At 37.4% G+C, this 14,403-nt stretch overlaps 1 protein-coding gene across 1 annotated transcript in view; it reads left to right on the top strand.

The window, feature by feature from the left end:
- The window catches only part of Hdc (histidine decarboxylase), a gene marked incomplete at its 5' end in the record, with an annotated part of 294,140 nt that overhangs the window by 5,601 nt on the left and 274,136 nt on the right, over positions 1 to 14,403 (top strand). Inside the window, one exon of the mRNA XM_090413242.1 lies at positions 5,871 to 6,043. Within this exon, the coding sequence (XP_090269368.1) occupies positions 5,871 to 6,043 (173 nt within the window). The remainder of the gene's footprint in view (positions 1 to 5,870; positions 6,044 to 14,403) is intronic.

Genomic DNA, 14,403 nt, shown 5'->3' with positions numbered 1-14,403 from the left:
GTCGGAAATAATAGGTTGACTCATTAAAAGTGAATCACTTTTTCTGACACAACAAAGCCCCCCCCCCTTTATCTAAAATTTTACTTTAATGAAGTTACAGAAAAATTTGGTACATTTTATCCTCCTTCCCGCCCTTTTTTTTTTTATCCGATTCCATTAGTTGCTCAACACATGCTTTGCTCTCTACATTGTTTATTTGGAATTGTGCATCTATCACTAGTTTGGTCTTCATTTTCTGCCCCTTTACAGGTATTAGTCAGCTTTTTTCTCGTGATAAGATCATCATGTATTTCCTCGATCCTAAATTTGTCTTTTATATTCGGACCATTTTCAGTGCACTGAGAATTCTCGTGCAGAGGCTTGTCCTTCCCCTTTCTATTTCTATGGCTCTGATTGGCATTGCTTGGATCCTTTGTTCGAAGGAACTTAATCTCCCCTTTGAGGTAGTCGCATGAGAATCCATTCTTCTACAGAAAATCCTCCCATAAAATTAGCTCTATGTGGGAGATGTAGCTTTTTGGTAGAATCAAAAAGTTTTGCCATGCATAGAGTCCAAACTTAGGTAGTCCCACCTTCAGTCTCACTACTTCAGTAGCATGTATTGGGGAGGGGGATATCCCTAAGATCCCAATTGATTTCTTCAGATGTTTGATTCTATTCTCTACACCACGCCCAAGTTCATTGATGTGTTTTTCAGATATTATAGAGGCTTGGGAACCAGTGTCAATTAGTGCTTCAAAATTTCTCCTGAAGATTTTTCCTTTCACCACCATTTTGGGGAAATTTTTATTGCCCTGTTCCCCTTTTTTAGTGGGTAATCTAGCACACGTGAGCGATGTTGCCTCTGGTCGGTATCTGGTTCTACGATCATTTTGTGCTATAAAGCAATCTCGAGCAATATGCCCCAACTTGTTGCAGTTGAAACACCTCGGTGATTCTCGGCAGTAGTTTTTTTCACACACTTTCTCTGAGGACAAAAGGGCTCCAGTTCTACAGCTTGTAGACAATTCTTGCAGCTTCCTCATCATGTGATACATTTTCCCCAGCATGGGTTGCTGTAGTCTTTCAACCTCGTTGCTGACAATTTTCTTTACCTTTTCTTCTTGCAAAGAGGTGAGCATTTGATTTTTGGCCGGATCAATTGTTAGCTGATTGATCACGGCATCAAGATGTTCCACAAGTGGTCTTTGTATTTTCTCTACCTCTTGCCTGACTATTGATCGCACTTCATCGGAATTATTAGCACCTATTGCAACACTGTAAATTGACTCAGAGTTGCTTTCTTTGTAGTCTTTTAATACCCCTTTTTGTTTCTCTTTTTCTTCTGTTTCATCCCTTACAGGGTTTGGATTCTTGTCAGCGTGCTTGTTTTCTCTATTAACTTTAATGTGACTGACAGAGGTTCTGGGATAAATGTCTCCCAACAACTGTTCCCTTTCAAGCACAGCATCATAACATTCCTTTAAATTTTGTATCGTCTTCCCAAATGCAGTCTCCTTTAGCTCCTGCCTCAAACCAATTCTAAATATCTAGAATACAGTCCATTCCAGATGTCATTTTCTTCGTCAGGGACACATAATGTGTTTGCAAATGTGATAATCCTATTGTGATAGTCAGAGACACTTTCCTTTTCCTTTTGGGTTATACTCTGGAGCTTCCATAGGTTAGGCCCTACGTTTTTTGTTTTGGAAAACTGGGAGGTTAGGATCTGTTTAAACCTCTGATATTCCAGAGTTTTTTTAATAAGGGTGAGAAGTAGAGAAAGCTTTTTGCTCTTCCAACCAGTTTACTGCGAAGCAGTATGAGTAACTGGAAGTCACTCCATCGCCCTATCTTTCTGAGCTCCTCTATATAGTCAAAATATGCCCCCATATCGTCAGATTCTTCGCCAGAGAACTGAGGGAAGATTTGTTTGGGGATTTATGGTTTTAAAGAACTCTGGGTTGCTCATCTCGGTTGTAGTAGGTAGGGACATACTTACCCTCTTAGATTAACACTTTATTCTTAACTCAAAATTTCACTACTATACTTTCAATTCTTAAATGAGTTCTGTTTCTGAGATTGAGACCAACTTATTGTGCACATTAAATTTTCAAGCACATCCCGTCGACTGCCGTGCCATTGTTATGGCTTCGTACTGGCCCTGTTATTATTAGTTATATTATTTACTTATCTTGCTTATTCTCATCTATTCCGTTGCCGACAAATTTATATTCTTTTAAGTCGACTGCACCAGCCAGCAACTGAATCCTGACACACAATTTAAAACTACTGAAAAACAATATAGGGATCAAGTGGCGTGCAGTCGTGGTCCTCCTTTCTTAGTTGCTGATGGATTCCCCTATTACTTATGCATGGTCTGAAATTTAACAAGTGGAAATTCAATTCTCAGAACAATGACAGACTCATGAGGTTTGAATTAAAGAAATACATTTATTTAGACAAATACATATATACACTTTAGTTAGAAATTCCAATTCTAAAGAACCTGAACCCCCCCCCCCCCCATTTTAAGTTAATATATCCAAAAGGTTTAACTCTAAAATCTTATTCTAGCAATCTCATACTCTTCTTTGTGTAACTACGTTCAGGCTCGGTTAATTCTTACAGAGTTGCTCAGTTCCCATATATAGAAATAACACATATACATAGATACATTCTACAATCCTAATATGGACATTATCAGAGGTTCTCCGTCTTGCAAATTTCACATGGGACAATATTCTCTCTTATGCTCAGGCTTTATTCTCCCCCAAAATTCAGTTACTATTCAAATTTAATTTTAGCACAATGATATAAATGTTTCTTCCAACGTAAACAGTTCGAAATCTTGGTTCCCAGCTCAGCTTAAGCTTAGGTTGTCACTTGCTCTTTAGACATAGACAGAAATGTCCAAAAAAAACAGTTCTTTAGATACAAAATGGAAGTTGACTATATGGAGCTCCTTAAAACTCTGGTTCCTATACTCTCTTTGGTTATTATTCAATTTTAATACGAAAACTTGCACCTTACCGTTCTTGCTTTTTTGGTAGTTGTTGGGACTTCCTTAATCAGACTTCTGGGTTTCCTCACCGTATGTTTCTTATGGCGTCTGCAACATACTTCTATTCTTTTTGAAAGGATCACCTCTTCGCTGATTTATACATTGGCATGACTAATCAATGGCTCTTTTCTGGAACTCTGGCTGCATTCCTCAGTTGTGGCCATGGTCGACACGGCACGCATAGCAACGGGAGAATGTTGCCGGGTACGGCGGCAAGCTTCACAGCTATCCAGCACTTGGATCAGGAACCAGGAACAGAAAATAAGAGAGTGATTTAATTACGTGCTGAACCTATATAGTCAATGTGAGCGCCCTCTCTTGGTGACTACGTCATGCACACAGCAGTGGCCAATTGGTCACTGCAACTCGGAACTGTTTTTGACATGGCTCAATACATATATCATCTTATATACATCTTTCAGCATTTATACAAAATTTTTCTTTGTTAAATAATCCACAAACATTATCTATTTAAGTTATGTGTTTCTCAAAATTCACTTAATATCTACTAGAAAAATGGTTAGACAGTTCTGAATTACCAAGATGCACATTTTCTTCTGGAGGCATAAGCATGTCCATATCCATGGTTTTTAACGTTACCTTATGTTGGGTCGGAAATAGGATGACTCATTAAAAGTGAATCGGCACTTTTTCCGACACAACACTTAGTATTCATGCACATCTTTTGCGCATTCACTTGTTTGTCCTGAGCACCAAGTGTTAGCAACAGTGGGATGTTGCAGGTTTTGGTCAGTCAGTTTACAATTGATACTCATATGCTACAGAGTTGTACTTTATTCTTTGTGAACATTTGCAGTTTTGTAATTTTTTAAAGTTAAATGTTTTTACTTTCAGTTACAGTGGCGACTCGTGGCTTGAAGTCGTGGGGGTGCTGCAACTTTCAAAATATACATACACACTGTCAGTACGCTGTATATGTGTTTGGATAAAATCAAAAAAAAAAAAAAATCAGCTATAGCCTTTTTATTCCCGTATATACAGGGAGTAGGCGAGGCCATTTTTAGCCCTATCTAACTTTTTGGAGATTGAGTGGGCAGTTCAGTCTCCACTGGTACCCAATCAGAGATAACTGGCCCAAGGCTATCGCTAATTAAGCGGCATGCAGGGAAGAGAGACGGCTCTGCAGGTGCCGCCATCTTGTGGTCCCTAGCCCTAACACTCGTATTTAATGTCTGAAATAATGTGGGTTCTACGGTCGATTTTCTTGAGTTTATGGGACGAAAAACCTGAGTTTCCAGGAAAAAAAACCCGCTTGCCTGTGCCAGAGATCGACTAACTCGGGAATCGGTCAAAAAAAGGCTTAGAAAAATTTCCTCTAGTTGCTGACTAGACTCGAAAACAAGTCTTCCTTTGTGCAGCGAGCACCGTGGTGTGCAAACGCCACATCCACTGAAATATCAAAATTATCATAAAAATTTAAAATAAATAAATAAACACGAAACATCGCTAATGAACAATATAATAATATTGTTTATTAGCAATAAAATTATGCTGTTTAGTATAATTCAAAATTACTTAAAAATAAAATCCATTCCTTTAATTGTAATTAAAGGAATGGATTTATAATTTTTGGACATTACAATTAAATCCTTTAATTGTAATGTCCAAATATTACTACAAAGACTCTACTACTGGCGCAAACTGCATATAAACAACAGTGGAACTGCGCGACAGACAGTGCCACATTATGCTAATAGCTCGCATCTCACAATGACATGTGTTTGTTTGTGAGTGTATATGCTTGCGTGTAACAATAATACACTGTGCTAACACAATGCTGCTAGCATCGTTTGTCCTCCTAAGTGCTACAAGATGGATTTTTATTATTTTTTATACAAAATAAGAGAATTGTATGGGATTGTTGATGATAAAATTAAATATTACAAGCAAATATAAATAAATTAATAAATATATTTATATATCAAGAAAAATTGGGGGTGCTGCAGTTCTGCAGTGCCTATGCAAGAGCTGCCCTTGTTCAGTTACCCATCACAGTGCAAAAGAAAATGAGTAAAAGAAAAACAGAAGGTGATAGTAAGTGTGAATTGTTTATGAATACACGATCTCGCATATTAAAAGACATGATCGTAATAGCTACTATTAAACACAACATCAGACTGAAATAGGAGAACTGAAGCTAGTGCTTGGGTCACAGTTAGTGAGAGGGAATCTCATTTTTGTATTAAATCAATCTCTCTCTCTCTCTCTCTTCACGTAGCTTCCTCATTGAGAGGGTACAGCACCATGTCCTTCCAGTTCTCTCTGTTGGTGGTTTTCCTTTTTTTTCTGCATAGCCATGTGAACCTGTCCATGAACTTATATCTTCAAGCCATGTCCTTCGTATTTTACCTCTTAATCCTTTTCCCATAAATTTTACTTCTAAAACTGTTAGTATCCTCTGTCCTGCTGAACCTCTCAGTACATGTCCTGTCAATCTTATCTTTCTCTGGATCATTTCCTGTAATAAAGATCTCTGTGTTCTCATTCTCTGTAGGACATCTGTATTTGTATTTTACATTCAGTTACCCATCACAGTGCATAAAAAAACGAGTAAAAGAAAAACATATTTTCTTTTACATTTTAAATCAATATATCATACCTATATTAATGTCTATATTAACATATTTTACTGGTAGTTTTTAAAGGTACAAGAGTTATGTGGCACATCTGAACTCATACACGAAAAAATTGGCACTTGAAACATAAAAGGTTGACTGCCCCTGCTCTAACTTATAGTATTGGATTCTTCTAAAAGAAAGAATGAAATCTACAAGCATCTGCAATAATTATCCTTTCACTTTTCTAGGTAAGGAGATGGTTGATTACACTGCTGACTATCTAGAGAATATCCGGGATCGAAGGGTATTTCCTGATGTTACTCCTGGTTACATGAGGCCACTGCTACCTGCTACAGCTCCAGAAGAAGGAGAACCGTGGGAAAATATTTTTAAAGATATTGAGAAAGTTATTATGCCTGGTGTATGTATCTATTAATATCATGCAAATTATTGTTTTACAATATTCACTTGATATTTCAGAGTTATTATTATTAGCAGCCTTCCAACAAAAATATTAATTCATCTCAAATATAAAACAGTATGAATTCCAGAATTATTCAGTTTCTACTTTCTGGTCAATTAACTTTTAATAATACTAGGGGGGGGGCTGATCCCCCGCGCCTATGGTGCCCAATCCCCTAGTTCTGGGCTGGTAAGCCGGTAAGACAAAAAAAAAATGTGACATAAAAACGTTTCAAATTTTGCCTATCTTTTTATATATATAGAGTAGATATAGTATGTAAGCTAACTTACATGTTACACTATTCCAAGGTGAGCTTTATGTTTATATGGTGATTTTTGTAATATCATTATTATTATTGTTATTGCACAGGCATCTCCATGAAGTCCTAAGACTCATCTTGGGAGACCCAAACTATCAATGCAATGCAATATCTATTGCACCTCTGCTTGAAACCATTAACAGACAAAGCATTCACAATTCACAACTGACTCAGGCAACCTATTTCATTCATTCATTATCCTCTAGGTGAAAAATCTAGTTCTCATGCCCTTGCTAACCACACTTATACCCAACTTTCATCAAGCCTATAAAATCCTTTAAATTCATGTGTTTGAGTTCATATATGCTGTAACCAGGAGATCGAGAAGATAGTCTGGTTGCCAAGTCGCTCTAGCTCTTTAGCATTATCCAGGATGCACCACGAGGAGGCGAGCTAGGAATGCATCCCATATATATTAAGGATTAATGTAATGTAACTTTTCATGTGTGACCCATACGCTAAATAAATAAATAATCCTTTAAATAACTTAATTGTTTCTATTATATTCTCCCCCATGCTTGTTTTTTTGCCTATCAACCAACTTTTACAATCCACAAAAACTCAGTCTATCCTCATAGGGAGCATTCCACAGACCACTCACCATTTTAATCACCAGCCTCTAATTGCTCACCTCCAAGAAACCTATGTGACACCTGAGTACAGTAATCAAGGCTTTATTAAAAGGAATGATAACTCCTCTTATCTCTGTTTGTTAGTATGTTTTTCAATAATGAAGTAATCCTGTGAGCTAATCTGGCATATTTCGCAATATGCTCACTAAACTTCAACTCTCTATTTACTACTACACCCAAATCCCTGGCTTCATCAATTTCTTGGAGTATAGTTCCCTCAATGTAGCTTGTAATCTTTGTATCCCACAATACATAATTTTTACACTTTCCTACATTAAATTGACATCCATTATGTTTTTCCCATATTGTCAGCCTATTCAAATCATTCTACAAGCTCTCTACATCAACTTAATTAACTGTTATCCTACCCAACTTTGCATCATCAGCAAATTTATTTCCTGTATCATTTAGGTACAAATTAAACTTGTAGATAAGCTTATACATTGGTTAGACATACTCCTAATTTTTAGGAAATAACAACGTGAACTAACTTATTAATTATAAAAACTTTAATTAATAACTACCTATATTTCGGCAATGTTATATTGACATCTTCAGGGATCACAAAACAATGATATGTGCATGCAGGCACTCACACTAAGCAAATAAGCAAAAGACTCTAGGATTGACTTCAGTCCTAGATGTCCCTCTATTATAAAAACTTAGTAGATTACTAAGACACATTCAACCCTTACAAAGCCATGCTGTTCCTCATAGAATATCATATTCTTATCCACCCATTCCTATGTTCTTTTTTTGACCAAACCTTTCCAGTACTTTTACCACCACCACCACCACCACCACTCCTGAGATACTAATTAGTCTCAGGAGTAGTGGCGTATTTTGTTATCACAGACTTAGATGGAATTATTTTGTTCTCCTTCTACTCTCTTGGGACTTTGCCAAAGCTGAGACTTAAATTAAACAGCCTAGTCAAGGGCATCACCAGTTTTCCCCAACATATTTTCTTAAAATGCAAGCCAACCAATACTCCATCCAATCCCACAGCTATATTTGCATTCAGATTCTGCAATATACTAAGTACCTCCAATTCATCAACTTCTATTCTCACATCAGTTCCTGCCACTTTCACAGTCATTCTTCCTTTTGCTTGCCACATAACAATAAAACTCTTTGAGAATTCTTTTTTTCTGTTTGGCTAATTTCTTCTCATAATCAGATGATTTTGCTTTCCTTACCATGCTGGTCACCTTCCTTGTCTGATTCTTGTGCTGTTCATAAGTAAGTTGATCACCTTTCTCATTATATATCCTCCACAACATTTCCGTTTTTTTTTTGTAGCTCATACTTACTCTTCCATCTAACTCCTAGCCAATTTATCCTACTGAACTTCAGTATACAATGTGATATTGCTTCCTCCAGTTATCCCTTGACTATCTCCCATTCACTGTGGACATCTTTCCCTTGGAGAACTTTATGCCATGGTACTGCTTCAAGCTAACTCTTACACCATCCCCTCCTGTCATGTGTACTCTATCCTCCCTGAAAATACTAAATTCATTACATTCTATCCCTATAACTACATTGCCTGTTGTTAACCAAGTCTCAATAATGCCTATAACTTTTGTGCAAGGTTGCACTAACCAATGCCATAAACTCCTCCCTGTTGTTTGTTCCTGATATTTGTGGCATTAGTATATAGAAAGAGCAACATACCCTTAGGCTCCTAAACTTTTACAAACTGAAATGACTACCAAATACCATATTGTTTCCTGAGAGACTAAATTCTGCATGTATTGTATATTCACACACTCATTCATATCATGGGTGTTTTATACATACTCATCTGCATCCACTCTAATTGTTTTTGTTTTCCTGTCTTTGCACTACCACACTCTCAGTGAACAAAGTTCTCTCCAGACACCTAACTCTGAATTCATTTAAGTGCAATCCATCAGCATTGTATAAATCGTTCTGTCCAGGAAATTCAGGCAATAGGTATGAAACTCTACATCATTCCTTCTGCACAACCTGCACATTTATTCATTTGCTATTATTGCTCTCCTCAGTTTGCCTCTATCTCAGCATGGCAGCAAACTCACAAAATTCACCATCTCACTCTTCTTTTTCACTTCTTCCAACAACGCTTTCACATCACTTCTTATCTCTCAGGTCATTGGTTCCTGCCAAAACAGTAACTTCTTTCCCCTTCCCTTTCTGCATTCTGAGAGCATTACTAATATTATTAATTTTAACACCAAGGAAACAAGATTTCGTAGTGTTTTCGTGAACTTCCCTTGTCATAGAATCACCATAAATAATTATTTGCTTATGCTCCTTTTCTTGATTATTCTTATAATTTTCTTTATGACTTTAGACCGCTTGTATTCTGTTATGTAATTTAGACATTTAAATTGTTGAGAATTTATCATTGCAATCATCATCAGCCCTGCACGGGATCAAAAGACTCAACAGCTACATACATAGCTCATCATATGTGCCTTAAATTCATTCACTGTCAGCAGTCATCTCACACTCAGGCAGTGCATTTTAACCACCTATCACTCTCCATGCAAAAAAGCCTACTCCTCATTCCTTTTCTTCCTCACATTCTCCTTGCAAAACTTCCAGGGGATGGCCCCTTGTTCTTCCCATGTATATTCCTATTCTATAAAAAAATCTCATCTGCATTAACCAACTTATGTCTCAATCATATGCTCATTCTCCTCCTATCACAAGATTGCAATTTCCATTCCCTCAATCTGTCTTCATACTCAACATTCCAGAGACTAGAAACCATCTTAGTCTATCATCTGCGGACCTTTTATTATTATTAATATCTAATCTCCATGGAGTCAGAGACTCATCATGGGAGGCACATACTATCGAACACAAAGCTCATCCAACTGTGCCTTAAATTGATTCAATGTGTTTACATTCACAACACACTCAGGCAATGCATGCCACTCTCCATGTAAAGAAGCTGCCCCTCACTCCTGTAGTCACAACCTCCTTATACAGTTTCCAGGGATGGCCTCTTGTTCTACCCCTCTCTCCCATTCTATGAAAAATCTCTTCCATGTTAACCTAATAACAATCCTCAACAAGCTAATATGTCTAAATTACCCCCCCCCCCCTTCCTATTCATGAGGCTTTGCAATTTACATTCTCTTAATCTGTTCTCATACACCACATTCCAAAGACTACTGACCACCTCTGTGAATCTTCTCTGGACCCTTTCTTAAAAATATTAGTTATGGAACAATAAAGGTTAAGTTTGAATCACTGCTAATATTAAAACCAAGGAGTACAATTTATAAAAATAGTTTTAAAAGGGATAGGTACACAAGTGGAAAAAGGTTGGGAACCACTGCTCTAGAGGTATATTAGTGAGGGAGATCATATATTGAAGCTAACCATTAGATCAGTGAGTTCTAGGGAAATATTTAGTGGAATTACTGAGCGAGCACTTTGCAAGAGTATATCATCCAGGTGGTGATATTGCAGGAATGAAGGAACCAATGGCTTATACAGGAATTGAGGTGAATGAAATGGAGGTGAATATTACAAAAACCTTAATGTGAATACATCTGTGAGATTGGATGGTACACCAGCTCGGGTCTTACGTGAAGCAGCTAAAGAATTGTCAGTTCCTTGACCATTTTGTTTAATTTGAGTCTCGGGTCTGGGTTAGTCCCGAGGGGAGTGGAAAGAGGGGAAAATAGTTCCACTGCATAAAGGAGGTTCCAAGGACTGCTGTTGCAAATTACCGACTGATCAGCATATCAGGAGTCGTTGTCAAGGTATTGGAGAAAGTAGTCAAGAGAAAAATACAGGAATAGATAGATGGAAATGGGATACAGCATGGTTTTGTGAAGGGTAGATCATGCCTCAGTAAATTGCTCATGTATTATAACAGAGTGATGGCTGAACTGGATAAGGTAATGGGTTTACAGTGATACTGCTGGACCTTGTTAAGGCCTTTGACAGGATACCGCATGGAATTCTAATCCATAAACTGCACCATATGAGGATGGATATAGGGTTGGTGAGATGGATAGGTGGGTGGTTGATGGAGAGATATCAGAGAGTAGTTTATTCAGGAGTAGAGTCCAAAAGATGGCCTGTGACTAGTGGTGTGCCACAGGGTTCTGGTCTTGGACCACTACTATTTAATTTGTTCATTAACTATATAGGAAAGTATCTGAGATGAACTGTTCATTTGTTTAATGATGATGCAAAGTTGGGTAGAGCAATAGTGAATGCACATGATGTCAAAATTTTGCAGGCTGATTTGGATAGATTGGAGGACTGGTCTAAGGAGAATGGATGTCAATTTAATGTGGCAAAGTGTAAGGTTATGCATTTTGAGGTGAAAAGATTAGCAGCAGTATACCACATTGGTGGAACTGTACTCCAGGAGATTGATGAGGCCAGGGATTTTGGAGTGTTGGTGGATTGGGAGTTGAAGTTTAGGGGGCACATTGCAAAAGTGGCTAAATCAGCTCATCAACTCACTTGGTTACTGAAGAATACTTTGACAAGCAGAGACAAGCAAGTTATTGTTCCTCTGTATCGAGCCTTGATAAGACCCCATCTTGACTACTGTGCCCAGATCTGGGTGCCAGGGTTCTTCTTGATGGCGAGGAGGTGGAGAGGATTCAGAGGTGAGTGACCAAGATGATAGCAGGTCTATGGAATGAACCTTATGAGAACAGGTTGAAGATTTGTGGGTTGCAGAAATTGGTTGATAGGCAGAAAAGGAGTGATATGATTGATCAACATCCACACAGTATGATAGATACTGTGTGGATGTTGAATAGTTGTTCTTGACATGATGTTTAGGGCCTACCTCGATGAGTCTAAGGACTCCTTGGAGTTGTCCATAATAATAATGATAATAATATTTTTCATTGTATCTAGAAAATTGGATGAATTTTTTATGGAGTTGGAATTACCAATCTCAGCTTTTAATAAATGAGCTAAAAAAATTTGGCTGCACAATAATTTACCGAATCTATACAGCTGGCAACTGGAAGAATAGGAATTCTTTCCTTATGATTCTTAGGTAGACCATAGAACCGAGGAGTTCTAGAAAAATAAGTTTTAAGTTTCTCTATGGTGTCTTCATCTAGGTGTTTGCAACTTCATCTAGCAGTGAGTTTAATTTTTTGAGTTGTCTGTTAGTGGAGTTGTGATCAACGTACCAGGAATTGAAGCAAATCAAAACCTTTTATCTTCATGCACTTCTGTTATGTACTTATTATTATTATACAGTATCTTCATGGGGTCTGCCTGGAGACTTATGTGAAAGACCCACATTAACATTTATAGACACAAAACCCCACACACTTGCCCATTTAGACAGTGTGTTCATGTCTCTTGCAAAGCTACATCTTCTCTACCTCTCATAACTCTCCCCAACTTTGCTTCATTTGCAAACAACTGTACATCATTATTTACCCTTTCCAATATCATTTAAATACAAATGAATAACAGTGACCCCAAAATATATGCTGCAAGTAAAAGAAAGAATCATTATGAAAGAATGACTCTTCTGAATGCAGATGGTGTATGGGTGACAGATGCAGAAGAGGTTGTTCAACTAACGAGTGCCCATTTTGATAAAAGCTATCAACCCGGTGTATGTAGGATTGAGTTTTCTGCTACCTCTTCACTGAATGAAGAAACTCAAGTGTATAAAGAGGAGATATTAGAGCTGTTGTACAAATTGAATAACAATTCAGCAATAGGGACTGATGGGATATCAGCATGGTGCTAAAAGAGCATAGGGTGGGACAAATACTGATGTATTCAGCTTTCGACCAATCTGTACCTCTCCAGTAGTGGTGAAGATTTTGGAAAAATTGGTTAGGACTCACATTCAGAAATAGGTTGACAGTGAATTTCTACTTTGCAATGAACAGCATGGGTTTACTAAGGGAAGAGCATGTTTAGCAGCTTGCTCACATTCTATAATAATGTTACCATTGAACTAGACAAGGGGAATGGTTACACCATGATACTTTTGGATTTTGCTAATGCTTTTGACAGAATACAGCATGGAAGACTGTTGCATAAATTGGAGAATATGGATTTCGATTATAAAATATTAGCATGGATAAGAGGATGGCTTACTGACAGATATCAAAAAGTGGTATATGGGGGATGTGAGTCTGTAAGATTTAAAGTAACTAGTGGTGTACCACAAGGATCAGTTCTTGGTTCATGGTTATTCAATCTGTACATTAATGACATTAATGAGTTAACATGTGACATATAGCTATTTTCTGATGATGCAAAGATAGGTAGTGTAATCAGGAATGCTGCTGATATGCAATACTTGCAGAACTATTTGAATAGGCTGGAATTGTGGGCATGAGAAAATGGATATCAGTAAATGTAAAGTTATACACTTTGGAGAGTGATTAGATATCCAATGTTGTATTATATCGGTAGGATTATGCTAGAAGAAACTGATCAGACTTGGATCTTGGAGTGTTAGTAGATAGCAAGCTGAAGTTCAGGGGGCCATGTAGCAAAGATTGCAAATACAACTCAAAAGATAAGGATGTCATATTGCCTCTTTACAAGGTCTTGATAAGACCTCACTTGGACTATTGTGCATAGGTCTGGTCTATTGCTTTCCATTGTGATTCTGATACAGTGGAGAGAGTGTGCAAAGAAGAGTGTTATTTATTATGATATCAGGATTATGATTGTTTATGCTGATATCATAATCAATGATATCAGCATATTATATGATATGATATTATGGAATAATGATTATTTAGATAGACTGAGAATTTGTAGACTGCAGACATTAGCAAACAGGAGAAAGAAGGATGATATGATTGAGACTTACAAACTTCTGAAAAGGTCATATAGGATTTCAGTTTATGGAATTTTTTATTTTATGGAGGGTGGAGAAAGGACAAGAGGGCATCCTTGGAAGCTGAAAATGAATGCTACTAAGAAAGGGGTGAGGGCTAGATTTTTCTCTCACAGGATTGTGTGTGATTGGAATGGATTGCCATTGGATGTTGTGTGTGAAAGCAGTGTGAATGAATTCAAGAATAAGAACAATTGATAGTTGGTGCATGTAGTATGTGGCCTCCCTGAATGAATCCCTGACTCCCAAGAGATCTCTTAATAATAATAATAATGATAATAATAATAATAAAATATACCCTGGACACACCAGTAATGACTTGCCTCGTCTGGGATATCACTCCCCTGTATTAAATCTGTTGATACCTGTTAGAGAGTCAATCTCTAATCCAATGCTTATCTGCTATCCAACCCCATCAAAGTTCAGTAGAATCATGGGTATAGCCATTTCCTTTATCCAATTCTGCTGTCAGTTTATTATAAAATGTGAATAAATTACTAAGGCAGGACCTACT

Source organism: Typopeltis vanoorti, chromosome 23 (genome assembly GCF_054136105.1).
Source record: "Typopeltis vanoorti isolate ZY-2024b chromosome 23, IOZ_Tvanoo_1.0, whole genome shotgun sequence".
Taxonomy (NCBI): Eukaryota; Metazoa; Arthropoda; class Arachnida; order Uropygi; family Thelyphonidae; genus Typopeltis; species Typopeltis vanoorti.
Note: the sequence above shows the minus strand (reverse complement) of the source record. Positions and strands in the feature narration are given on the sequence as shown.